Source organism: Gorilla gorilla, chromosome 18 (assembly GCF_029281585.2).
Source record: "Gorilla gorilla gorilla isolate KB3781 chromosome 18, NHGRI_mGorGor1-v2.1_pri, whole genome shotgun sequence".
Taxonomy (NCBI): domain Eukaryota; kingdom Metazoa; phylum Chordata; class Mammalia; order Primates; family Hominidae; genus Gorilla; species Gorilla gorilla.
The window spans coordinates 27,912,878-27,940,629 of record NC_073242.2 but is presented as its reverse complement, the minus strand read 5'-3'; the positions used below and the strand labels follow the sequence as shown (position 1 = coordinate 27,940,629).

At 46.5% G+C, this 27,752-nt stretch overlaps 1 protein-coding gene across 2 annotated transcripts in view; it reads left to right on the top strand.

Annotated features, from left to right (window-relative positions):
* Positions 1–27,752, top strand: part of GSG1L (GSG1 like) — a 278,648-nt gene that overhangs the window by 82,273 nt on the left and 168,623 nt on the right. For both annotated transcript variants that reach the window (XM_055365588.2, XM_031002569.3), the window contains exon 2: positions 18,216–18,263. In XM_055365588.2, coding sequence (XP_055221563.1) covers positions 18,216–18,263 — 48 coding nt within the window. The remainder of the gene's footprint in view (positions 1–18,215; positions 18,264–27,752) is intronic.

The window sequence follows — 27,752 nt, the reverse complement described above, 5'->3', positions numbered from 1 at the left end:
GGAGAATCCAAGGAAGTGCTTGCCAAGGCTCTGCCGCCAGCCCAGATAGTGAGAGGAGAAGCTTCACACAAGATCTGTTGGCATTTTTTTCCCCCAGCTGAATTCCTTGAATCTGGCCAGCAAAGGTATATGAACTCTTGCCCTTGCCAAACAGTTAAAATCATTCCCCATTGGCCGCATTTGCTGGGGACCAGGACTGATTCTTCTCTGCCCGCCCAGCAAGTTGAAAGCACTCAACTATGGAGAAAATTAACCATGCACCTGCCAAAAAGCTTTGCTGCTTGTGGAATCTGGGTCTCGGAACCAGGGTCAAACTTTGAACCAGCCAGATTTGAGTCCACTTCGCTGGGCACGTCTGGAAGTCTGCTAGGTTCTCCTGCCATGTGTGGGGTCTCTGGAGGGTGTGTGGGACCTTCCTTAGGAGGAATGAATTTTACTAGGACCTGCCTGCTCTGCTAAGATGTAGTACAGAGGAATGACCAGATCAAAGGCTCTGTGCCAAGCTGTCTTGATTGGAATCCTGGCTCCACCACTAGCTGTGTAATGTTAGACAAGTGATTCACTCAATCTCCCTCTGCCTCAGTTTCTTTTTTTCTTTCTTTCTTTCTTTTTTTTTTTTGTTTTTTGGTTTTTGGTTTTTGAGATGACATCTCACTCTATTGCCCAGGTTAGAGTGCAGTGCATGATCTCAGCTCACTGCAACCTCTGCCTCCCAGGTTCAAGCGATTCTTCTGCCTCAGCCTCCAGAGTAGCTGGAATTACAGGCATGTGCCATCGTGCCTGGCTAATTTTGTATTTTTAGTAGAGTCAGGCTTTCACCATGTTGGCCAGGCTGGTCTCGAACTGCTGGGCTCAAATGATCTGCTCACCTCAGCCTCCCAGAGTGCTGAGATTACAGGCGTGAGCCACCGTGCCCAGCCAGCCTCAGTTTCTTCATCTGTAAAATGGGTGTGGTCATAGGAGCTGCCTCATAGGCTGTCACGCAGATTAGCAATTGATGCATGTAAAGCACTTAGAACACACGCTGGTAGGCGCATAAAGCATGTCAGCACGTGTTATTGGTTGGTTGACTTTGTGAAACTGTTGCTACTGCCTCTCTCTGTTGACCCTGCCTTCCCTGCCTCTCCCCACCTCCTGACTCCATGGAAGCCTCAGCAACACCATCTGGTGGGGTATGGAATTAAGTCACGATCTTCAGACCCAGGATCTGGGGATTCAGCCAAGGATGCTGGGCTCCTCAGTGACCCCTTCCCCCTGTCTCGTTGCCCACATCTCTGCTGCCAACCAGGACCTGGGCGCCCAATGTCCATGCCAAGGGTAACTTGGCAGACCCTCAATGCTCTGCACACCTTCTGCCAGCATTGGGCATCTGCCTCTGGCCACCCCCCTTGATTTTGCCTGTGGCCCTGCCAGGTTCCCCCCACCTGCTCAGGCTGAAGTTGCAGAATTACATCCTCCTGCTTCTGGCCTGGGAAGACGCCCGGGCTCTCCTTGGGAGGAGTGACATGTGTCTCTAACTTAGGATCCAGGGAAAGAATTTTTAAAAAGCTCTTATTTATGGAGCCAAGCACAGGGCAGCCATTTTCACACACTTTCTCCCATTTCAAGTCTCTCTCTCTTTTCCTTCCTTCCTTCCTTCCTTCCTTCCTTCCTTCCTTCCTTCCTTCCTTCCTTCCCTTTCTTTCTTTTCTTTCTTTCTTTCTCTTTTCCTTCCTTCCTTTCTCTCTTTCTTTTTCTTTCTTTCTTTTCTTTCTTTCTTTGTTTTCTTTCTTTCTTTCTTTCTTTCTTTCTTTCTTTCTGTTTTCTTTCTTTCTTTCCCCTCCCTCCCACCCATCCTCCCTTTCTTCCTTCCTTCCTTCTTTCTTTCTTTTTCTTTTTTTTTGATGGAGTCTCACTCTGTCGTCCAGGCTGGAGTGCAATGGCATGATCTTGGTGGCTCAGTGCAACCTCCACCTCCCAGGTTCAAGCGATTCTCCTGCCTCAGCCTCCTGAGTAGCTGGGACTACAGGCACTTGCCACCACGCCAGGCTAATTTTTGTATTTTTAGTAGAGATGGGGTTTCATTATGTTGGCCAGGCTGGTCTCAAACTCCTGACCTCAGGTGATCCACCCGTCTCAGCCTGCCAAAGTGCTGGGATTACAGGCGTGAGCTATCATGTCCGACCTTTTTTTCTTTTTTGAAAATGGATTCTTGCTATGTTGTCTAGTCTGGGCTCAAGTGAGTCTCCTGTCTCAGCCTCCGTAGTAGCTGGGACTACAAGCATAAGTCACCATGCCTGGCTTGTTTGAATCCTTTTTGCAAGCCTGGATGGAAGGCGCTCTGATTTCCGTCTGGCAAGCAAGGAAAGGGCTTAGAGAGGTGAAGCCACTCACCTGAGATCACTTGGCTATGAGGAGGCAGAGGATGGATTTGAACTCACGTCCTGTGGCTTCTGAGCCTAGACACCTCCCTGTGCTGGCGCCTCCAGACCTGTGATGAATGACATTGAGGGTGTGGGTGTCAAAACATGGAGCTGATTCCTTTGCAGATGTTGTCTGAATTAAATCCTAACTGAAGATGTCTTGTTTTATGCCAATGACCTTATTTAGCCTTCCTAGCAACCCCAGAAGATTGGAATGGTCAACCTTAATAGCAAACAACTACAAAAAAGAACCCAACCAAACAAATACATATTTTTTTTTTAAAAAACCATTATTTACTCCCAGTCCCACAGCTAGCAGGTGGCACAGTGGGGATTTGATTTTTTTTTTTTTTTTTTTGAGATGGAGTCTTGCTCTGTCACCCAGGCTGGAGTGCAGTGGCGAGATCTCTGCTCACTGCAACCTCCGCCTCCCGGGTTCAAGCAATTCTTCTGCCTCAGCTTCCTGAGTAGCTGGGATTACAGGCGTGTGCCACCACGCCTGGCTAATTTTTGTATTTTTAGTAGAGATGGGGTTTTGCTATGTTGGCCAGGCTGGTCTCGAACTCCTGACCTCGTGATCCGCCCACCTTGGCTTCCCAAAGTGCTGGGATTACAGGCGTGAGCCACTGCGCCCAGCTGGCACAGTGGAGATTTGGATTCAGGTCTGCGGGAAGCCAGAGCCCAGCTTTTAACCAGGGAGCACACCCTGTCCGGCTTCCTGGTGACCCTGGTGCACTCCACAGCTCTCCTTGCTGCCTTCACACGGGAGCTTCTTTCTTAATTAAACCAGACCTACAGGAGGAGATCTGGGGGTGGAATTCCTGGAATCAGGCCTGAGTGGTGAGCCAGAGTGAGGTAGCTGTGACCCGGCCAGTTCTATCTGCGGTGGATTCCTGGAAGCCTCATTTCTGCTGAGGGCCCGTGCCAGGCTCTCCGTTTCATGGCAGTCTCGATGTGCCTGCTGACAAGCTCAAGCTGCTGCACTGAGGGCAATTTCTGAGTGATGCCCCCATCCATCCTCGCTCAGCTAGAGCCCCTGGAGACAGTGACTCAGAGGGGTTAGTGGTGAGGGGAAGTCAGGGCCTCCTGAATTTTCTGTTTGATTCTCATGCTGCAAAAAGCCAGCTGCCCCATAAGGTGATGCCGCAGTGTCTAGGAAGAAATGACCTTCCATTTGTCTCTTCTGAACGGTGGACACACCCCTGAAAAACATATCTAGGTCCAATTCTGGAATTTGTTTCAAAATAATCTCATGGTGGTGGGGACAGTGGGGTGTAGAGGTGACAAGACTGGCCTTGAGTTGACAGGTATTGAAGCTGGTGATGGGGACATGGGGCTTTTTGTACTAGTCTCTCTACTTTTGCAAAAGATGGAAATTTCCCATAATAAATAAAATGTTTAAAAAAAGATTTTAGAGATACCTGGTCTGGCCATAGAATGCCTTCTGGAATATGTCCTTGTCCTTTTTTTTTTTTTTTGAGGCAGGGTGTCACTCCGTAGCCCAGGCTGGAGTGCAGTGGCACGATCTTGGCTCACTGCAACCTCCGCCTCCCAGGTTTCAGCGATTCTTGTGCCTCAGCCTCGACTACAGGTGCATACTGCCACGCCCAGCTATTTTTTGTATTTTTAGTAGAGACAGGGTTTGACCATGTTGGTCTCAAACTCCTGACCTCAAATGATCCACCTGCCTTGGCCTCCCAAAGTGCTGGGATTACACGCATGAGCCACCGTGCCTGTCCTGTCTTGTTCCGTTTCTGACCAAGTCAGTCCCCTGCATGATAACAGAGCCTTGGACAGATAAAGACTTAAGTCCAGATCCTGATTCTGCCACATAGTGGCTGTGTCACCTTGGGTAGGTCACTCTGCCTCTGTGAGCCTTAGTTTTCTCATCTGTAAAATGGGAATGGATTCAGACCTCGTGCCATCTGTAAAATGGTAATGGATTCAGACCTCGTGCCGTTGCTGTGATGAACGCCAAGTCCTTTGCGTGGGGCTTGTCCTGGACTCTCTTTTGGGTTGTGGGATCCTGGCTCTAAGGCAACATGACAAACTCGAGCCTGGGGTGGGATCTGCCTCCCAAGGGGGCTTAGCAGAGGGGCCAAGCCACGCTCAGGGTAGCACGTGACAATATGATGAGTGATATTGCAATAAAACCCTTGGGAAATTTAGAGTGGAGAAACGTTGCTTCTGGATGGAGCGAGTGGTTGGTGAACAAGACAGGCTTCATGGCGGGAGAGTGGGGTGGACATTTGAGCTGGATCTTGAAGGCTGGGAATGGTTCAGACTTAGAGAAACGGAGAGAGAGATGTTGAGATTAAGGCAGTAGCAAGAACAGAGACCCAGCCATGGGAAAAGGCTGAGAAGGCAGATGTGATGGCTAAGGTGACCTCCCGATCTTAAGTCTGCTGCCTCGTGGCAGGTGTAAGGCTCAATGTGGCTGCCCAATGTCTGCTGTTGGAGCCCTCAGCTCTTTCTTGGCTAGTGTAGATATCCCTTTCTGTTTGTCTCTTCTGTCTTAGATTGCTCCCAAGATTCAATTTCTGTCTCACTGTGGCCATACCTTCTGGATTCTGCAGAGTAGCTCCCCGCTCTTGTGAGATTCTTGAGAAAGACTATTAATTGCTTCATTCCACAATCATGTCTGCAGCACTGATCACTGCTCCAGGCTTTGAGGACACAACAGTGAACAAGACATACACGGTCACGAAGTTTCTATTTGTTGCTGAAAACATGTGGCCTCTGTGTTGCAGAGACACTGTCTGGGCATTATTATTATTATTATTGAGATGGAGTTTTGCTCTTATTGCCCAGGCTGGAGTGCAATGGCTCAATCTTGGCTCACTGCAACCTCCACCTCCTGGGTTCAAGCGATTCTCCTGCCTCAGCCTCCTGAGTAGCCGGGATTACAGGCGTGCACCACTGGGCCCGGCTAATTTTTGTATTTTATGTAGAGACAGGGTTTCACCACATTGGCCAGGCTGGTCTGGAACTCCTGACCTCAGGTGATCTGCCCACCTCAGCCTCCAAAAGTGCTGAGATTACAGGTGTGAGCCACCACACTTGGCCTGTCTGGGTGTTGTTTAGAAGAGCCAGGAAACATCATTTTTTTGTAGAGAGGATTCCAAAGAATTACTGATATGTACACTTTAACATGAGAATGGAAGTTCCATGAGGGCAGGGATTTTGTCTGTGTGGTTCGCTGCTATATATCCAGCACCTAAAACCTGGACTGGCACATAGTAGGTGCTCAATAAATGTTGATGGGATACAACTGTGTGAACATAAAACGTTGACATTGGGAACTTAAGAGAAGAGAAGTGTACTTTTAGGGATTGAGATTAATTCAGACACCTTCAGATATCACTACTTGATGTTGTGATTTTGATTCCTAAGATAGAGAGATAGAATATGAATTCTCAGGATTTCAGGGTATGCAGCCTCCAGCCTAGTCTAGAAAGTGGTTAAGCCCACAGTGCACACAGGACTACACGTAAATAGATCCGAAAGCAGAGGAAAAGTCCCCTGCACGTCCTGTAGAGGACACGTGTACTAAACAAGTTGACAAATCCATACACAGGACAATTTCAGAGCGTGATGGTGGTCTCACTAAGGAAGAAAAGCAACGCAGGTGCAGGAATAAGCATGATGCGGTGAGGAGGGGTGGGGACCACCTTAAGTAGGGCGGTGTGCCAGCTGTTCTCCATCCACCCCTCCATGTCCATTCCCTGCCCTTCTCTGTGCCCTAGGAACTGCCTGGACTCTGTGCCCATTGGTTTTGGCCAACAGGAGGCACCTACAGGGAATCAAGAGGGCAGAAGGAGAGAAAGATCAGGGCATTCCTTTCTGGCTCGTCTTGTTCTCTCCCTGTTGCGGTTTTGACAGTGACTACATTTCTCTAAGGAGTGGCTCTCAAAGTGTGGTTCCCAGGCCGGCAGCATCAGCATCCTCTGGGAACATATTGGAAAGACCGATTCTCAAGTCCCGGCCCAGAGATGCTTAAGTTCTGATTCTGAGGCTTGTTAAGTGTGAATTCAGCTCCTGATGGCAGCTCCTCCTCTATGGCTTCACCTCTTCCAGGCTCCTTTCCCTCCCCTGCCCCTTCAGACCTGGGTTTCCCTTGGTTACCAGCCCCTCAACCCTGTCCACACCCCTATACATAATTTCTTCACTCATCGGTCTTCAGTGAGCCCCTCGGAGGTGCCATCTGTTTCCTGCAGAGACCCTGACTGTCCACATGACCAGCATGTCAGTTCATCCCCACCTAGACAGGGCACACCCTCTCACGGTCACCCAGTCCCCACAGGCTCGCCTCAGTCATTGCTGGTCATTGAGAAGGCTTGAGTTGGTGACCTTGAGTTGAGGCTGAGATTTAAGTCCTGTCTGTGTGCCCCTGGCCCACAAGCAAGATGCAATGGTGTGCGATGGTGAGGGCAGTCACACATGGCATTTCTCTTTAAGGCTATGGTGGGTATGAACAGGCACTCTCACTTCTTCTAGCCAAGGAATGCCCTAGTCATTTATTCCTGTAGACCCAGTAGGATAGAACTCTGAGCTTCCACTCCCCAGAATAGCGAGAAATTCAATCTCCAGTTTTTGAGATTTCCTTTCAGCCCCTGGGTCGTATGACGTTTTCAGGCCATTTGAGAGAACACTCTGGTCTTCCCCTACCCTTCCTCTCCCCACAGATGGTGGTTTTCTGGCCTCATGGGCACCATGGGACCCTCACTGGGTGCAAGATTTTGGCTGAGCTAATAACTTCTGACCCCAAAGTCCAGCTTTCCCGTGACGTTTTTCTTTGAAGGCCCTGACATCTTTTAGGGTGCTGTGGATCCCCAAACATCTTCTCCTCTTGGAATCTGATGGCCCCCCTTTCTTTCTGCATGAATTCCCTCTGCTGTCCCCTCCCTGAAGCAGGAAGACATCACCCTCCAGTGGGCCTCTGGGAATACAAGGGGCCTTTAAGGAGTCTCTTTCCTAGGGCAGGAGATGCCAGCTCCATTCACCTTTGCTATCTTAGCAGCTCAAAGGGAATCAGATGGGGAGGGGGTAATGGGAGAAAGGGCATCTTCAAGGGGCAAAAATGAGGCCATTCCCAGGCAACATCGACGGGCATGGAGGAGACAATGGAAGGCACAGGGCCAGGACCCAGGCTGGGGCCCACGAAGGAGCCCAGAGCATGTCTGCAGCAGCCTCAGGCAACCTGGACTGCCGCCCACTGAGTTGTCCCAGCTGTACCCCCTGGTGGTTGACAAGCCCTGCCGACCTACCCTATAATATGCACTGTAGAAACACCAGCGTTGGTGATCTTCATGTTTTTATAGGTAGGGAAACCGAGGCACCAAAAGGTTCATATTGATGTTACACGTGCAGTAAGTGATGGAGCCAGGCTGCACCCAGGCAGGCCTGGCTCTAGAATCCCTGCACTGAACCAGTGCATGACCCCCTGGCCATGTGCTAGTCTGTGATGGTACCTGCATGTCACTCTTGTTTCCCCCAGTTAGGCTGCAGAAGACCGTGGCTCATGTTTCCTCTGACCCGCATGTAGGTGACAGTGATGACAATGAAAGCCATCTCCTAAGCACCCACTCTTTTTTTTTTTTTTTTGAGATGGGGTCTTTATTGCCCAGGCTGGAGTGCAGTGTCACGATCTCAGCTCACTGCAACCTCCACCTCCGGGGTTCAAGTGATTCTCCTGCCTCCAACTCCTGAGTAGCTGGGATTACACGTGTGCACCACCACGCCCGGCTAATTTTTGTATTTTCAGTAGAGACGGGGTTTCATCATGCTGGCCAGGCTGGTCTTGAAATCCTGACCTCAGGTGATCTGCCTGCCTCAGCTTCCCAAAGTGCTGGGATTACAGGCATGAGCCACCGCATCTGGCCCTAAGCACTTACTTTTTTCCAGGCATTGCATCTAAGCTCTTTGCCCATGTTGAGTCTCCACAAGACCCCTAAAGGTGCTGTGCCCATTTCACCAACAAGGAAATAAAGGCACAGAAAGATGGGAGGACTCACATGGCAGGAAGTGACAGAGCCAGCATTTGCACTCAGCTCTGCTGATTCCAGAAGTCAGACCCCTGACCAATGAACTATTCTGCCCCATAAATGCCCTTCCCTGAAGGATCGGCCGCTGCCATCACATGAGCCATCACTAAAATGACTCTCTGTTGTTTTTCTAATGTTGGAAGGATATTTTTAATAGGCTGTGATTCTCACCCTGAGTGTGCATTGGAATCACCTGGGAGCTTTTAAACCTCTACGATATATGGGCTCCACCCTGACCAATTAAATCAGAATCATTGTGGGTGGGGCCTGGGATTCACATTTCCGGGGTTAAGAATCACGTAAATTGATTGACCTAATAGGATTCTTCTCCGCTTTCAAGTTCCATGGTTCACCAAAGGTATGCTGCCATCAGGTGGCAGTAACATGCCACAGCTCTATGATCTAATTGTCAAGCCCCAGTCTGAAGTGTGATTGAGAGACAAGGGCACCTGTCTTAAGGTTTAATGCCCAAAATAAATCCCTTAACTAAACATATAAACTTAATTGCCATTGATTTTGATATTTTATGGGTCACTTCTAAAAGCGGCAAGCCAATATGGTGCCATTTAATACCTAGCTCATTAATCCTTAGATAATCTTTATCACAGAGACTAAGGATTTGGAGGAAAAACATCTCTTCTGTGTTTGAATTTCAGCTGTTAGACTTCTGGCCATTGAAGTATCCTGTGTTCCTCATGTCATCTCTATGACTTTTCCTTAAACCTCAGCTTTGACCTGCCTGGGCAGTGTGGGCTAAGTTTGATCACCTCTGCTTAAACATCTTCTGTTTAGCCTTGTCCATGTAGCAGAAATGGAAGTGTGAGAGCCATTTATTTTGGCCTCTCTTGGATTTTCCCTGTCTCCATGGAGGTATATTCCCAGGGGATTTCTTTCAGGACACCCCCAGCTGTCCATGGTGGGAACATCTGGTTCTGGTAGGAAATTCTGACATAGCAATGGGAGCAGAGAGCTGGGAAGATTTTAGGATGTGGTGTGGAGTCTGCAGACCTGGGTTGAGTCTTGCTCCATTTCTTACTGGCTGTGTGGTCTTAGGCAAGTCACTGAAAGTTCAGACCCTCACTTTGCTTGTCTTGAAAGTGGAGATTCTCATTGAAGTTTGTTGTGGGACTAAAGAGATGGCAAATATCCTTTCATGATAAAACTGCTCAACAAAGTAGGAATAGAAGGGAACTTCCCCAACCTGACAGAGGGCATATATTTAAAAAACCCCACAGCTAACAACAAATTTTATGGTACAAAAATGAATTCATCCCCTCCAAGGTCAGGAACAAGATGAGGATGTCCACTCTTACCACTTCTATTTAATATTATATTGGACATTTTAGCCAAAGCAATTAGGCAAGAAAAAGAAATAAAAGAGATCAAGATTGGAAATGAAGAAGTAAAACTATCTCTATTTGCAGATGATATGAGTCTGTATATAGCAAGTTCTAAGAATCCACTAAAACTGTTAGAACTAATAAATGAGTTCAGCAAGATTGCAGTTTACAAGATCAATATACAAAATTTAATTATATTTCTGTACACTGGCAATGAACAATCCAAAATGAAATTTAGAAAACAATTCCACTCATAATAGCATCAAAAATTATAAAATACTTAGGAATAAATTTAACAAAATAAGCATGAAACCTATATTCTGAAAACTACAAAACATTGTTAAAAGAAATTTGAATAGATCTAAGTAAATGGAAAGACATCCCATGTTCATGGATTTGAAGTTTTAATATTTTAAGATGGCAATACTTCCCAGATTGGTCCCATTACAGATTCAGTGCAATCCCTTTCAAAATTCCAACTTGCTTTTTTAAAGAAATTCACACATTGATCCTAAAATTCATATGAAAATGCAAGAGACCCAGAATAGACAAAATGGTCTTTAAAATGAAGGCCAAAGTTGAAGAAGCCACATTTTCCAATTTCAAAACTTCAAAGCTACAGTAATCAAGATAGTGTAGTATAAGGAGAGACATATAAATTAATGGAATAGAACTGAGAGTATAAAATAAACGCTTTTACTTACAGTCAATTAATTTTTGGCAAGTGTGCCAAGACAATTCAATGGAGAAAGAATAGTTTTTCAACAAATGCTTCAAGACAACCGGATATCCACATGCAAAAGAATAAAGCTGGACCCCTTTTATATACCATACACATAAATCATCTCTAAATGGATAAGAGACATAAATAGAAGAGTTAAAATTACAAAAGTCTTAGGGGAAAGAATAGGAGTAACTCTTCATGATCTTGGGCTAGGCACACCCTTCTTAGGTATGACACTAGTCTAGGTGTAGTGGCTTATGCCTGTAATCCCAGCACTTTGGGAGGCTGAGGCAGGAGGATCACTTGAGCCCAAGAGTTCAAGACTAGCCTGGGCAACATAGTGAGACCTCATCTCTATTTTTCTTTTTTTAGATGGAGTCTCACTCTGTTGCCCAGGCTGGAGTGCAATGGCATGGTCTTGGCTCACTGCAACCTCTGCCTCCTGGGTTCAAGCGATTCTCCTGCCTCAGCCTCCCAAGTAGCTGGGATTACAGGGGTGCACCACCATGCCTGGCTACTTTTTGTATTTTTAGTAGAGACAGGATTTCACCATGTTGGCCAGGCTTGTCTCGAACTCCTGACCTTAAGTGATCCACCTGCCTCGGCCTCCCAAAGTGCTGGGATTGCAGGCGTGAGCCACCATACCCAGCCTCTATTTTTAAATTAATAACAAAGAAGATATGACAACAAAAGCACAAGCAACAAAAGAAAAATAGATAAATTGGGCATCATTAAAATTAAAACTTTTCCGCTTCAAAGGACGTCATCAAGAAAGTGGAAAGACAAGCCACACAATGAGAGAAAATATTTACAAATCAGATAACTGATAAGCGACTTGTATGCAGAATATATAAAGAATTAATCACCCATAATAAAAGGACAAATGACACAATTAAAAAGTGGGCAAAGGGTCTGAGAAGATATTTCTCCAAAGAAGATATAGAAATGGGCAATAAGCCCATGAAAAGATGCTCAACATCATTAGTCATTAAGAAAATGCAAATTAAAACCACAGTGAGATACCGCATGGCACTGGCAAGGATGCTTATAATAGAAAAAGACGAACAATAGCAAGTGTTGCTGAAGACATGGAGAAATTGGAATCCTCATATGTTGCTGATGGGAACATAGAATGATGCATCTGCTTTGGAAAAAAGTGTCGCAATTTCTCAAAATGTTAAATATAGAGTTACATATGACTCAGCAATTCTATTCCTGGGTATATACCCAAGAGAAACAAAAACTTGTCCACACAAAAACTTGTACATGAACATTCATAAATAACCAAAATGTGGAAACAAATTCAAACATCTATTATCTGATGAATGGATAAATAAAAGGTGGTATATCCACATCATGTAATATTATTCTGTGATATAAATAACATAGGCTACAAAGATGGTTGGTTCTTAAACACATTATTCTAAGTGAAAGAAGGTAGTCACAAAACATTGTTATATGATTGTATTGTATGATTATATAATTCCATTTATATGAAATGGTATTTCATGTCTTGTCTGATCATATTGAGTGTATTCTATGATTCCATCTATATGAATCATACAATATTGTATGATTCCATTTACATGAAATGACCAGACTAGGTGAATCTATAGAGACAGAAAATAGATGAGCTCTTTCCTAGGGCTGGAAGGGTTGCAGGAAATGAGTGACTGCTAATAGGTACAGCTTTCTTTTCAGGGTGATGAAAACGTTTTAAAATTGATTGTGGTGATGGTCACACAGCCTTGTGAATATGCTAACAGTATACTAAAAACCATTGAATTGTACACTTTATTTTATTTATTTATTTATATAATTTATTTATTTTGAGACTGAGTCTCACTCTGTCGCCCAGGCTGAAGTGCAGTGGGGCAATCTCGGCTCATTGCAACCTCCGCCTCCTGGATTCAAGTGATCCTCCTGCCTCAGCCTCCTGAGTAGCTGGGATTACAGGCAGGTGCCACTACGCCCAGCTAATTTTTGTATTTTTAGTAGAGAAGGGATTTCACCATGTTGGCCAGGCTTGTCTCGAACTCCTGATCTCAAGTGATCCTCCTGCCTTGGCCTCCCAAAATGTTGGGATTACAGGTGTGAGCAGCCATGCCCAGCCAAATTGCATACTTTAAATGTATGAATTGCATAGCATGTGAATTATATCTCAATAAAATTGTTAAAGAAAAGGGAAAATGCCTAGCACATAGATCTTAAATATTATTGAGGTGCCCAGTTGGTGGTGAGAGCTGGGAACGTGCTGCAGGAGGACGGGCATCTTTCTTAGGCTCAGGAGGCACAAAGCGGAGGGCCCAGAGTACTTCTATAAAGGTCTTGGGCCTGTGAAAATGTTTTAGGGCTGGGCGTGGTAGATCACGCTTCTAATCCCAGCACTTTGGGAGGTTGACGCGGGAGAATTGCGTGAGCTCAGGAGTTTGAGACCAGCCTGGGTGACAGAGTGAGATCCCATCTCTACAAAAAATAAAAAAAACTAGCCAGATGTGGTGGTATGTGCCTGTGGTCTCAGCTACTCAAGAGGCTGAGGCAAGAGGATCACTTGAACCCAGGAGTTCAAGGCTGCAGTGAGCTATGATTGAGCCACTGCACTCCAGCCTGGGCAACAGGGCAAGACCTTATCTCTAAAAATAAAAACAAATAAACAAAAAAAGAAAAAAATTAATTTATTTTAAAATCAGAAGAAGATATAAACTTTTAGGTGAAAAAATGCTTAATACTTAATATATTCATCTTTTTGCCAATGTGGTTGTAAAATAGAATTCTTATTATTATGTTTTGAAGTTTAAGAAGGGCCCCTAATAGGCAAAAATGTGCAAGGCCCACCAACATTTTAATGTGGCCTCAGGTGTTGGTCTGAATTTGGCCATTATATCTCCTCCATTCCAGCAATATAACAGTACAGAAAGTTTAAAACAATTCACTCAAAATCCATCCACTCTAGCACAACATTTATATTATATTATATTATATTATATATTTTTTGAGATGGAGTCTCACCCTGTCACCTAGGTTGGACTGCAGTGGCGCGATCTCTGCTCACTGCAACCTCCACCTACTAGATTCAAGCGATTCTCCTGCCTCAGCCTCCCAAGTAGCTGGGATTACGGGCATATGCCAACACACCCAGCGAATTGTTGTATTTTTATCAGAGATGGGGTTTCTCCATGTTGGCCAGGCTGGTCTCGAACTCCTGGGCTCAAGTGATCCTCCCTCCTCGGCCTCCCAAAGTGCTGAGATTATAGGCATGATCCACTGTGCCTGACCAACACTTTCTAATTTTAATCCTCCCTTCTAGTTCTTGGCTGTCAGCAAACATCTCTTTCAGTGGGTTACAATCTCAGTACCTCTAACGTGCTGTGTGGCCCGGGATGGTCCCTCAGCTGCCCTGGGCCTTATTGTCTTTGTCTGTAACAGAAGGTGTGAGTCCTGCATCTCAATACAGAGCACAGGGCAGGAGCAGGGGAAGCCAGAATGCTGGAACCACAGAGCAGGGTTCACCCATCTGTGGCCTCGTGATTCTTTGGAAGGAGTGACATAAATAAGAGAGGAAGCACCTCCTTGGCTTGACACTTAAGACCCTTTGTGATCTGACCCCTTTCTTCCTTCTCAGAGTCATCTCCCACTGCTGCCTTCATCTCTGCCTTTGCATTGATATGGGGCTGGCAGGAGGTTCAGGAGGCCAAAGGGGCTTCAAGAGACCTTATCAGAGAACTTAGGAAGCTCCAAGCAGACAAATGAGTTGAGAATGCTGAAAGCTTCTAGATCGTTTTTGACTCTTCAACCCACATTGGTTCCAATCTGTCTCTTTGCTGGGATCAGCAGTAACATCCTGAAGCCAGGGGTTGCAAACTCACCCTAGAGTTTATCCAATCTAGCGTCGCAGGTGCCATCTTGGTGGTTTAGGTGAAGCTGGGGGCAGAGCAGTAGTGGGCGGTGGGGACTGTGGCAAACCAGAGAGCTTGCAGGTGCCTTATCTAAAGGAGGCACAGCTGCCTGGCCCCATGTGATTGTTGCTGTGTGGGATTGTGGGCTCAGCACAGCTGGATCTTCTGATTCTTTAAGAGAAAATTACAAATCTGAATTTGTAGGTAGCAATTTACCTATTTTTATGATCCCGTGTGGGTCAAACAAAATGTGTTTGTGAGCATAGGTCCAGCGTGCGCCCCTTCTCTTTGTTAGAAAGGTCTAGAGGTTGGGCCATGATTTGCTCAGTGCTGCATCCTTGGTGGCCAGGTCTGTGTCCCTGGCATCAGGGAGGCCTGGGAGGAAAGACTGAAGAGGGGAAGCTTCTTGTAGACATAAGGTTTCAGTGGCATTCATTCATTTATTCATTCATTTGCTTGTGTATTCATTCTCTTGCTCATTTGTTCATATATTCCTTCAATATTGTTTGTTTCCTTTTTCCTAGATGGGGTCTTGCTTTGTTACCCAGGCTGGAGTACAGCTTACTGCAGCCTCAACATCCTGGGCTGAAGTGATACTCCTGCCTCAGCCTCCCCAGTAGCTGAGACTACAGCCCCGTGCCACCACAGCTGGCTAATTTTTAAATTTTTTGTAGAAATGGGGTCTCGCTTTCTTGCTCAGGCTGGTGGGAAAATATTTATTAAGCAGTCACTGTACACACCAGGTTCTGTTGTAGCTGTTAGGAATCCATCCAGAAGGGAGATGGAGAGTGTCAGGGGAGGGACATTTGGAATTTTAGATAGATTAAATGGAAAGGCCTCCTTGGGAAGATAACATTTGAGAAAAATGACAAGGGAGAGGAGGAGTAAACTACTCAGGTATGCAAGTGAACAGTGCTGCAGGCAGCAGAGGCAGCCAGTGGGAAGGCCCTGAGGCAGGAGAATGCCCGGCACGTTCAAAGATCGGCAAGGAGACCAAAATGACAGGAGTAGAGTGAGCAAGGGGGAAGACGGAGGGAAAGAGGTCAGGGAGGTGATGGAGAGACAGATCACAGAGGGTCTTGCAGGCCACAGCGAGGACTTAGGCTCTGACTTGGGGTGAGTTGGGAATGCTGGGAGGGTTCTGAGCAGAGAAGGGACATAATCTGTTTCAGGTTATGCCAGGATACTTCTGGTCACTGTGAGGTTGGGGCAGAAAGAGAGAGACCAGTGCAGAGGCTACTGCAGTGATCCTGGTGGGAACTGATGGTGGCTGAACCAGCGGAGGTGGCGAGAAGTGGCTGGATGCTAGACGCATTGGGAAGCTAGAGCCACAAATGAGATAAAGATGGCAGCAGGGTTTTTGCCTGAGCATCTGGGGATGGAGGTGCCATTTACTAGCTGGGGATGCAGTGAAGACTTGGTCCCTGTCCTCACAGAGCTTGCAGCTTGTTGGGGGAAATAGACATTAATGTGTGTGTAAGCAGAGTCCGGTGTGAGCTTCTTCTATTTGTAAGAAAGGGTCTGGAAGAAGTAGAAAGTTCAGAAGAAGAAAAAGAAACTTTTAGGTGAAGAAAATGTTTAATACTTAATAGTAATATTGTATATTAGTCTCTATACCAATGTGACTGTAAAACATAATTTTAAAATTACTTAAAAATTAAATTAAATTAAATTTTATTTAAATTAAAAATTTTTGGCTGGGTGCAGTGGCTCATGCCTGTAATCCCAGCATTTTGGGAGGCTGAGGCAGATCACTTGAGGTCAGGAGTTCGAGACCAGCCTGGACAACATGGAGAAATCCCATCTCTACTAAAAATACAAAAATTGGCTGGGCGTGATGGTGGGTGCCTGTAATTCCAGCTACTCGGGAGGCTGAGGCAGGAGAATTGCTTCAACCCAGGAGGCGGAGATTGCAGTGAGCCGAGATTGCACCACTGTACTCCAGCCTGGGCGACAGAGTGAGACTTTGTCTCAAATAAAATAAAACAAAATAGAATATTTAATTTTTGTGGGTACATAGTAGGTGTATATATTTATGGGGTACATGAGATGTTTTGACACAGGCAAACAATTCAATTATACTCTTTTAGTTATTTAAAAATATACAGTTAAGTTATTATTGACTACAGTCACCCTATTGTGCTAGCTAATAGTAGGTCTTATTCATTCTTTCTAACTATTTTTTGTACCTGTTAAGCATCCCCACTGCTCCCCGCCCAATCCCCTACTACCCTTCCCAGCCTCTGGTAACCATCGTTCTACTCTCTATGTCCATGAATTCAATTTATTTGTTTTTTAGATCCCACAAATAAGTAAGAACATGCAAAGTTTGTCTTTCTGTGCCTGGCTTATTTCACTTAACATAATGACTTCCGGTTCCATCCATGTGGTTGCAAATGACAACATCTCATTCTTTCTTATGGCTGAAGAGTAAGTACTTCATTGTGTATATGCAGCACATTTTCTTTATCCATTCATCTGTTGATGGTTAGAATGCTTCCAAATCTTGGATAGTGCTGCTATCCACAATTGATAAATACAATTGTGCTATCCACGATTGATAAATACAACGATTAATTATTTAATTAATTTTTATTTAGGAAGGGGCTCATCAAGGCAAAATGGCCAAAGGCCCACCAATGCCTCAATGTGGCTGTGGATGCTGATATGCACATTTTTTTTTTTTTTTGAGACAGAGTCTCTCTCTGTCGCCCAGGCTGGAGTGCAGTGGTGTGATCTTGGCTCACCTCTGCCTCCCAGGTTCAAGAGATTCTCCTGCCTCAGCCTCCCGAGTAGCTGGGACTACAGGTGCATGCCACTACGCCCAGCTAGTTTTTGTATTTTTAGTAGAGATGGGGTTTCACCGTGTTTGCCAGGATGGTCTCCATCTCTTGACCTCATGATCCGCCTGCCTCGGCCTCCCAAAGTATCATCTGCACATTGAATTTCCCTCCCTCTAGCCTTTGAGGAAACAATGTAACATTAAAAAAAGTATAAAGGAATTCATTCAAAATGCATCCACTGTAGCACACCACTTTTGTTTTCTTTCTTTTAAATCCTCCCTTCCAGTTCTTGGCAGTCAGTACACTCTCTTTCAGTGAGTTATCATCTCAGTGCCACTAACTTGCACCTGAGACTCACACATGCAAAGGCAGACTCAGGATGGTGGCCATGCCCCATAGAAATCCAAGGTGCTGTGAGAGTTACAACAGCGGGAGCGTGTTCCAGGCGGGGAACAGCATGTGCAAAGCCACGGTGGGAGGCTGCACAGGGGTGTACCAGGAACGGGGGCAGAGGGAGAGGGCAGTGGGTGGACAGGCCAGTCAAGGCCTGTTCTGGGTCCACAAATGGGAATTTGAACTTTCCCCTTTGGGAAGTCATCGAAGAGTTTCAAACAGGAGCAAGCTGTGTGTGCGTGTGTGTTGGATGTGATCAGAGCTGTGTTTTGAAATGATCCCTTCAGCTGCAGCGTGGAGAATGAATTGGAGAGGGGCCAGAGTGGAGGCCTGGGGAGGCCAGTGAGGAGGAGCGTGGATTCCAGGGGGAGGTGGTGGAAAGGGACCCAGTTGCTATCACGGAGGTGGAAGCGATGGGCCAGGATGGTTGGGGTCAGGAGGTGGGAGAATTGGCAGTTTCGCCATCCACACTCCGGGGATGTTGGGCTTCTAGGAATCAGGGTTGGAGAAAGATGTCACTGGGCTTGGGTCAGAGACACTGGCTTGCTCCAGGGCTCATGGGACGGAAGCAGGCAAACCTCGGAAGCCCACGTGTCCTCTCACATTCTGAAAACGCTTCTCTTCTTTTCAAAGGTGAAAAATGTCGCAGCTTCATTGACCTGGCCCCGGCGTCGGAGAAAGGTGAGTGTGGCCCCAGCTGAGCTGTGGCAGCTCTGCCCTCTCTGGGGACATCTTTCCTGCCTTGGTGGCTCCCCAAAGCCCTGTGATAGCGTCTTCTTCAGCATCCCTGGGCAACAGGGCCCTGGGAGCCAGACACCCTGTTGCAAAGCCCTGAGTTTCTTGAGCTCTCAGTAGAGTGGGAGAGGCTGGTGGACGGGGACTGTCTGCCCTCCCTGTCTGACAGAGTAGTCCTGAGGGTCATCACCCTTCCATTCTGTCCAGTGCATGCTGGGACTGTGGGAGGGATGATGGGGGTGTGGACGTTTGGTTCAGGCAAGACTGGTGTTGGGGTTTGCCTCCAGCTGTAGGATTTGACCTTGGGGGAGGGAAGCCAGGTGCCTGGCCTTTGTCATCTCACAGGTGTGGGGAGGGCCAGTCTGATTGGATGCTACCATCCAGAGAGGGCTCACTGGTGTTCAGAGCCCGACAGCAGAGGCTCTGAGCCCACAGAGATGTCCAGAGCTGTGCAAGGCAGTGACTGGATTATCAGGAGCAGGGCACAGCTTGAGTCGGGGGGTAGCAGTCAGGATTAGGTTTAGTTGCAAGTAATAGTGACCCTAAGGAACTAATTTCAGTGGAGAAATTTATCTCCTTTATAAAAGTTTGAAAGTAGGCAATCTAAGGTGGCTCTGCTCCACTAAGTCCTTAGGATCCTGGCCCCTGCCACTCTCTCTGTTGTCCACTACATTTTTCTTCATGGTCTAAGATGGCTGCCAGAGCACCAGCTATTGCATCTGCATTCCAGGCAGCAGGATGCAGGAAGGGCAAACTCTAAGGTTCCCAGTAGTTATCCCACAACACCTGCATATATCTCCTTGACCAGAACTAGTCACATGGTCACACCCAGCTAGAAGGGAAGCTGGGAAATATGGTCTTTATCCTGGGCAATGCTGTACCTAGCTGAAAGTCAGGGTTTTTGTTATTATGGAAGAACAAGAGAATGGACACAGGAGGAGAGCCTGCCACAGGGACACAGGGGAGTGTGGCTGCCTCCCCACCTGCCTACCCTCTGCCACCCAGGAGATAGGCTGCCAAGAGTGAAACAGGTATGCATATCTCTTCAGATAGCCTGGAGATTAAGAGAGGGCTCTGGGCTTGGGAGTCAGGGGAGGGGAAACTGAGGCAAAAGGGCACCATGTGTCCTGGAAGCTGGTGACATTCTGTTTTGCAGACACCGTCTTTTTGGAGCGCTCCAGTCAAGTGGCAGCTGGTGAAGTTGAGGGGCAAGAGACAGGGAACCCACTGGGCCCTCAGTTCCCGGAAAGCGACAAGGACTCCCTACCCCCCAGCAGCCTCTTGGCAGTCAGGACCGCCTCCTCCATTTCTTTGATGTCCCCATGGCTGTGTTCTGTTTAATTGCTACACGTGGCCATCTCCAAAACATTTGGCTGGGCGGCTCAAGCCACAGCTTCCAAATTGAGATCACTGGGAAACACAATAATACGACCACTGCATGGCTGATATTTGTTGAACAGTTACTATGTGCCGGATACAGTGCCAAGCACGTCGCAAGCATCAACTGAGAAACCTCCCCACAACCCCATGAGGAAGGGGCTGTCTTTCTCACTCCCACCTGACAGATGAGGAAACCAAGGCTTAGAGAGATGAAGTCACTTAGGTCTCACACCTCATGAGGGGCAGAGCTGGGTGAAATCCAGGCCTGCGCTTCACACCTCTCCACTGTCTACAGCCCTCTGGGATGTGCGTCCCATAATTCCCAAGGCCTTGGAGCTCCTGGGTCAACTTTGCTCCAAATCTGGCTTCCAGAAAGCAGGGCCTGTGTATGTGCACATGCATGTGTGCGTGTGTCCCGGTTAAGGGTGAGTGTGCGTGTGCATGAGTGGCTGCTGCTATGTGTGTGCATGCATGCATGCCTGTGGATGAGCTGGGTGAGCATGTGTGAACGTGGGCATGGAGGCGTGTACACATGCGTGCACATGTAAGTGCAGGTGCCTTGAGTGCCCATGTGTGCATAAGCACAGGTGCGTTCTAGGGTGAGCACATACAGGTTGTGTGCCCATGTGAGTGCATGTGTGAATGTGAGTACGTGTGTGTGTGTGTGTGTGTCTGTGTACAGTGGCAGGTGGGTGGCCTGTGCCCCTCCAGAAGATATCAGGCCTTTATTTTGCTTCTTTTACAAGAACCCCAAAGAGGTTGTATCTTTGTGTTTTACTGGCCTTGTGATTTTACTTTTAGGGCTTGGCAGCCACACCAAGAACCTTCTGGCTGTGTATATAAAAATGTTTACAAGGAGGCTGAGTGGGCTGGCTTTGCCACTGAGGGGCTGAATGATTTTCATGTACTCGCTGTCTCTCAAACACTGTAGCTCTCGCTTGAGGTTGGCAGGGTTTGGTCCAAGGCAGCCCGTGTGGCCTCTCCCCATGTATATGGGCCCAGCCCTTCCAGTAGACACCCGCAGTAACGTGGCACCCTCAGACCCATCCATTTTCTCCCCACCACACTCAGCTTCTCCATTTCACAGAGGAATCTGAGGGCAGAGAGACGAGGGACTTGTTCCCAGCCGCACTGGGAACAAGTGTGCAGGGTTGGATGTCCACACTCAGCTGTGTTCTCCCAAGGAATACTCTTTCCCTATGTTATGGCTCCCGCACTGGCTCCCTCTGGGACATCCCTCCTGGCATCTTTCTGGTCTGCCACGTATGATAATCACGACACTGGCACTAACTGGCTTTCATATGGTAGTTACTGTGTGCCAGGTGCTATGCTGAGAACTTGGCACACGTTGGCTCCTGTAATCCCCATTTTACAGGTGAGGAAACTGAGGTACAGAGCGACCACACGGCTGGAAAATGGGGGAACTGGGATTTGAACCTGAACAGTCTGGCTCTTAAATGTCTGGTTCTCCTGCTGAAAAGCTTAGGGCTTCTGAGCCTGGGGGATATCTGTACTCCCTTTATCAGCTGAGGTCCGGTGAGTACTTTCCTTCCTGCCTCCAGCTCCTCCCACCTGGCAAACCGCAGGCATGATTTCAAGATTTCCAGGCCCTTCTCAAATGCCACTTCCCCATTCCCATTTTCTCCAATACCCTCTTGTCCCCTGCTCACCTACCCTCTCCCTCCTGGCAAAATATTTGTCCATCATCAGTTTCTTACCATAGCATCACACATTTTTCTTCGTTTGCCTGACTATTCTAATTTTGTGTTTTACATGGGAAATGTCTTTTTTGTTTTATGCTAGCCTAAGCCACAACCATTTTTTATCTGGATTCCTGCCACAATCTTGTAAGTGGTTACCTCCTTTCCTTCTTGCTCCATGATTTGCTTGGTACCTGAATGATCTGTATTTTATATTTTGAGATGGGGTCTTGCTCTGTTGCCCAATCTGTAGTGCAGTGGTGTGATCATAGCTCACTGCCGCCTTGAACTCTTGGGCTCAAGCAATCCTTCTGCCTTAGCCTCCGAGTAGCTGGGACTACAGGTGCGCACTACCATGCCCCACGCTTGATGCCCAAATGGTCATTTTTTCTTTCTTTCTTCCTTTCTCCCGTCCTCCCTTTTGCCCTTCTGCCCTTTCTCTCTTTCCCCTTCCCTTCCCTCCCCTCCCCTCCCCTTCCCTCCCCCTCCCTTCCCGTCTTGTCTCGTCTCCTCTCTTCTCTTCTTTTCTTGACACAGTTTCACTCTGTTGCCCAGGCTGGAGTGCAGTGGCGTGATCTTGGCTCACTGCAACCTCTGCCTCCCGGGTTCAAGCGATTCTCCTGCTTCAGCCTCTCGAGTAGCTGGGATTACAGGCATGCGCCACCACGCCCGGCTAATTTTTTTTTTTTTTTTTGTATTATTAGTAGAGATGGGGTTTCGTCATGTTGCCCAGGCTGGTCTCAAACTCCTGGACTCAAACGATCCTCCCATGTTGGCCTCCCAAAGTGTTGGGATTACAGGCATGAGCCACTGCACCTGGTCAAGTGAACCCCTATCCTGAAGCTACCTAGGAAACCCCAATCAACAGCCAGTTCATTAGCACACGTAAGACACTCTCATCACTCCAGAGGTTTCAAGGGTTTTAGCAGCTGTTTGCCAGGAACCATGAGACCAAATATATGTTTTTTGTTATATCACAGTATCACGATTATACACACTTGTTATAGAAATTTTAACAACCCTGGCCGGGTGCGGTGGCTCATGCCTGTAATCCCAGCACTTTGGGAGTACAAGGCGGGCAGATCACCTGAGGTCAGGAATTTGAGACCAGCCTGGCCAACGTGGTGAAATCCTGCCTCTACTAAATATACAAAAATTAACTGGGCATGGTGGCATGCACCTGTAATCCCAGCTACTTGTGAGGCTGAGGCAGGAGAATGGCTTGAACCGGGAGGTGGAGGTTACAGTGAGCCGAGATCATGCCACTGCACTCCAGCCTGGGCAACAGAGCAAGACTCCGTCTCAAAAAAAAAAAGAAAAAGAAGTTTTGATAACCCCAAGTGTGTAAACTACAGATGAAAGTCTCTTATAAACCCACCCTTGGGTATTTAATATGAATGGTTTGGTTTATCAGTTCTTGAAAAAAATGTATACGTACACACCCGTGTATGTACATACATATATTTGATAGATAAAATCATGGTTTGCTATTCATGTCAGTACATAGAACTTGTCCTTATCTTGAAACAGGTGTAGGATATTCTATCGCATGATGACTGATATAGTTTTCTTTTCTTTTTTTTTTGTTTGAGATGGAGTCTCACTCTTGTCTCTTGTTGCCCAGGCTGGAGTGCAGTAGCATGATCTCGGCTCACTGCAATCTCCACCTCCCAGGTTCAAGCGATTCTCCTACCTCAGCCTTCCGAGCAGCTGGGATTACAGGCACCTACCACCATAGCTGGCTAATTTTTGTATTTTTAGTAGAGACAGGGTTTCACCAATTTGGTCAGGCTGGTCTCGAACTCCTGACCTCAGGTGGGCCTGCCCACCTCAGCCTCCCAAAGTGCTGGGATTACAGGAGTGAGCCACTGTGCCTGGCCTGTGACTGATATAGTTTGACTGTGTGTCCTCTCTACATCTCATTTTGAAATGTGACCTTCAGTGCTGGAGGTGGGGCCCAGTGGGAAGTGTTTGAGTCATGGAGGTGGATCCCCCGTGAATGACTTGGTGCCGTCCCCTTGGTAATGAGTGAATTCTCACCGTATTAGTTCACACTGGAGCTTGTTATTTAAAAGAGCCTGGCCCCTCCTCTCCTCTCTTTCTCACTCTCTCTCTTGCCATGTGACATGCCTGCTTCCTCCCCATCTTCCACCATGAGTAAAAGCTTCCTGAAGCCTCACCAGAAGCCAAGCAGATGCTGGCGCCATGCTTGTACAGCCTGCAGAATTGTGAGCCAAATAAACCTCTTCTTTGTAAATTACCCAGCCTCAGGTATTTATAGCAGCGCAACATGGACTATCATGTATATTGACATGTGTTTAAACCAGGCTGTCTAGCTGAACTGCACTTGAGTGTTCTGTATCGTATTGTAGCTGAATAACAGTGACTTGTGCACATCTCTCTGTCCCTTACAAGCCCAAGGCCCTCGGTGGGTAGCATAATTTCTCATTTACCTCTGGGTCTCCAAGTCCTAGCCCAGCACTGGAGTACCACTGGCAAGACAGTATAAGCAGTATAACAAAGGTCTGCACAGTAGATTGTGCCAGGCAGAGAAGAAGAAAGTGATCAAAGATGCCTGAGCAACTTAAGATGAAATGTACAAACGCAGATCAACAGCAATGCCTCCATGTTATGAACTTTTTTATTTTTTATTTTTTGGCGGACTCTTGCTCTGTCACCCAGGCTGGAGTGCAGTGGTGTGATCTTGGCTCACTGCAAACTCCGCCTCCTGGGTTCAAGTGATTCTCGTGACTCAGCCTCCCGAGTAGCTGGGACTGCAGGCACGTGCCACCACATCCAGCTATTTTGTATTTTTAGTAGAGACTGGGTTTTGTCATGTTAGCCAGGCTGATCTCGACCTCCTGACCTCAGGTGATCCAACCGCCTTGGCCTACCAATGTGCTGGGATTACAGGCATGAGCCACCACACCCAGTTGATGTTGTGAACTTGATACTGAACATGCAGAGAAAAGTTTCTCCTACTTCCCTGTCTTCCTCCTCAAGGCCTCCTTTGTCTCTCAAAACCTTAGTCATTTATTCACTAGGGCAAGAGTCTCCTACCAAATAACTGTGACCCACAGGATAATCTTAAAACCTGGTGCATTGGCCAGTAAGACCGACAATAATGTTATGTAACGAGCTATCACACAACCCAGTGGCATTCACACAACTCAGTGGCATTCACACAGTTTTTTCTTTTTCTCACATGTCTGTGGGTTTTCTTGAGTTTAGCTCATGTCAGAAGGCTTGGTTCCAGGATATAGGCTGGGCTCAACCTGCCCCACTTGTGTCTGTTCAGGTAGAGGGGATAGTAGGTGCTTGGTGGAGGTTTTTTCACGGTAATGACAGAAATGCAAGATGGGGAGCCAACTGCACAAGCACATTTTAAACCTTGTTTGGATCATATCCACCAACATCCCATTGGCCACAGCCAGTCCCACGGCCAAGTCCAACGTCAATGGGGCAAGAAGTATACTGCTCACATGGAGGAATGGGTGGGGTGTTTGGAGTGAATGTTTGCTGATCAATAATTTAAGTGACCACACCTGGACCTGACCATAGGTCTCAAGGATGGGTGGCAGCTGGAACCAGCCTGGCTGGATTTCTGGTCATGAGTGTGAGACTCATTAATTTGCTTGTCAATGTCTCCTCTGGTCATTGTCAGGATCTTTATTTCTCCCAAAGTGACCTAAATATTTGAATATTTATCTATAACCTGGTTGGCATCAGGCTGCTAAATGGTCTATTATTTCTTCCTCTTCTGAGATTGAAGAACTGTTTTATGTGCACAGCCTTTGGCCAACTTTCTGGTTAAAAATAGATAACTAGTAACAGTCATGAAACCTTCCAGATTAACCAACTATCATTAAACTTTCTAGATTAACCAACTATCATTAAACTTTCTAGCTTCAAAAGAAAACTGTTCATCCTTTTTGCAAATTATTGGCAAATGTGTAAATGTTCTCTCAATGTCTTCAAAGACAACTGGCTAATTATAATAACACTTCCTCCTTTCCTTCTTCCCTCCCTCCCTCCCTCCTGTCCTTCCTTCCTTCCTTCCTTCTTTCCTTCTTTCCTTCCTTCCTCTTCTCTTACGGAGTCTTTTGACCTCCAGCCCCATTTTGACTCAATGATTATCTAGGGCTGTTATTCTGGAAGCCCTTTTTACCATTATTTTGAAATTTCCTCCCCTCTCTCATGTTGGCTCCACTGCTTCCTGGATCCCAGGTAGTCTTCTTTCTGGATTACTTCCTCATTTTGGGGAAAAATATCCTCCAGTAACTTCCTGAGAAAGACAGCATGGTTGAGACCCTTTATGTCTCATGTTGTTTTTATTCGTCTGTCACACTTGACTAGATGTTTTGCTGGGTATAAAATTTTAGGTTGGAAATAATTTTCCCACAAAATTTGGGAAGGATTGGCTGCTCCCTTATCTTCCAGACTCCAATGTTGTTGAGAATTTCAATGTTATTCTGATTCTTTTGTGTGATCTGATTTTTTCCCCTCTCTGGAAGCTTTTAATATCTTATTTTCTGTTCTCACTTTTTTTTAATCTTCCATTTTCATTTTTATTTGCCTTTTTATTTATTCCTCAGATATTTATTCAATTTTTATATTTCAATCAGCCAGTCTACTTTTAACATTTCTACAGTCATACTTTTAATTTTAAGAGCTTTTTCTTGTTATAGGAATGTTCTTTCTTTTAATAGTCTCCTGCTTTTGTTTTGTGGACACAATATCTTCTCATATTTCTCCAATGATATTAATTTTTTTAAGTTTGCTTCTCTACCCTTTAATGTCTCTGTTTCTTCCAAGTTCTTTTGCCTATTTTATTTTAATTTCGACTGTCTTTTTATATTGTTTTCCTTACACATCTGATGTTCATGTTTAACAGTGAGGTGCGAACTCACTATTTTGAAGCTCAAGATACAGTGGAGATGGGGAGAATATTGGCCAATGGACTTCCCAATCATCTGAGCTATAAACTCCTCATCCAAAAAGTTCATTTGGGTCAGGCATGATGGCTCACATCTGTGATCCCAGCACTTTGGGAGGCTGAGGCAGGAGGATTGCTTGAGGCCAGGAGTTCCAGACCAGCCCGGGTAACATAGTGAGACCCCTGTTTCTATGAAAAATTTAAAAATAAAATTAACTGGACATGGTGGTGTGTACCTGCAGTCCTAGCTACTCAGAAGGCTGAAATGGGAGGATTGCTTGAGCCGGGAAGTTCAAGGCTGCAGTGAGCTAGGATGGTACCACCACACTCCAGCCTGGGTGACAGGGCAAAACCCTGTCTCAAAAACAAAATGAAACAAAACAAAAAGTTCATCTGATCAACCCATACGCACTGTCACGAGGCTTTTTCTCTCGCACTGATCAGTTTCCCGCAAGAGGAACTCTCCCATCTCCAGTATATTAATAAACTCAGCCATCAGCATTCTGGGAATCAAATGGGGGGCCTGGGAGGTATCTCAGTGGCACACATGCAGACTTTCACTTAATTCTTGGTTTTCAGTATGGAGCTCAGCTGGGCCTGGTTCCTCTATTCGAAGGATTTTCTGAAGTTTCCTCTGTGGCTTCCTCCATGCAGGTAGTCAACTTCCAGCCTTCTCCTATCTGCTAAGTCATTAACCACCTATTCATGAAATTTCTAGCTTTTAAAATGTTGCTGCCATCTTTTTTTCTATTGTTATCTCTTGTCACATCCTCTTTGTTCTGAGGATTTATGACTTTCTTATTCCTTAACTGTAATGATTGGCGGTATTGAAAGAGAGCAGTGGCCTTTGGTTCAGCCCCATGTTCAATCCCAGGTTTGACTTTGTAAACCCAGGTCTCTCTCCTGAGCTCTAGATTCCACCTCCAACTGCCTCCTGGACACTGCCTCCTGAGTGCCCCCAGGGACTGCAAACTCAGCTGGTCCACAATAGAAAACACTTGACCCTTCTTTGTCCATTGTCCTGTCTTCACCATTATCTGCTCTGATTCCAAAGCCAGGAACCAGAAGGTCATCCTCAACTCTTTCCAAATTCAATTATTTGACAAGTTCAGTTTCTTTTGTTTCATAAATATCTTTGTTTGTTTGTTTTTTTGAGATGGAGTCTTGCTCTGTCACCTAGGCTGGAGTGTGGTGGTGCAATCTCTGTTCACTGCAGCCTCTGCCTCCTGGGTTCCAGCAATTCTCCTGCCTCAGCCTTCCGAGCAGCTGGCATTACAGGCATGCACCACCACGCCTGGCTAATTTTTGTATTTTTAGTAGAGATGAGGTTTCATCATGTTGGCCAGGCTTGTTTTGAACTCCTGACCTCAAGTGATCTGCCCACCTTGGCCTCCCAAAGTGCTGGGATTACAAGCATGA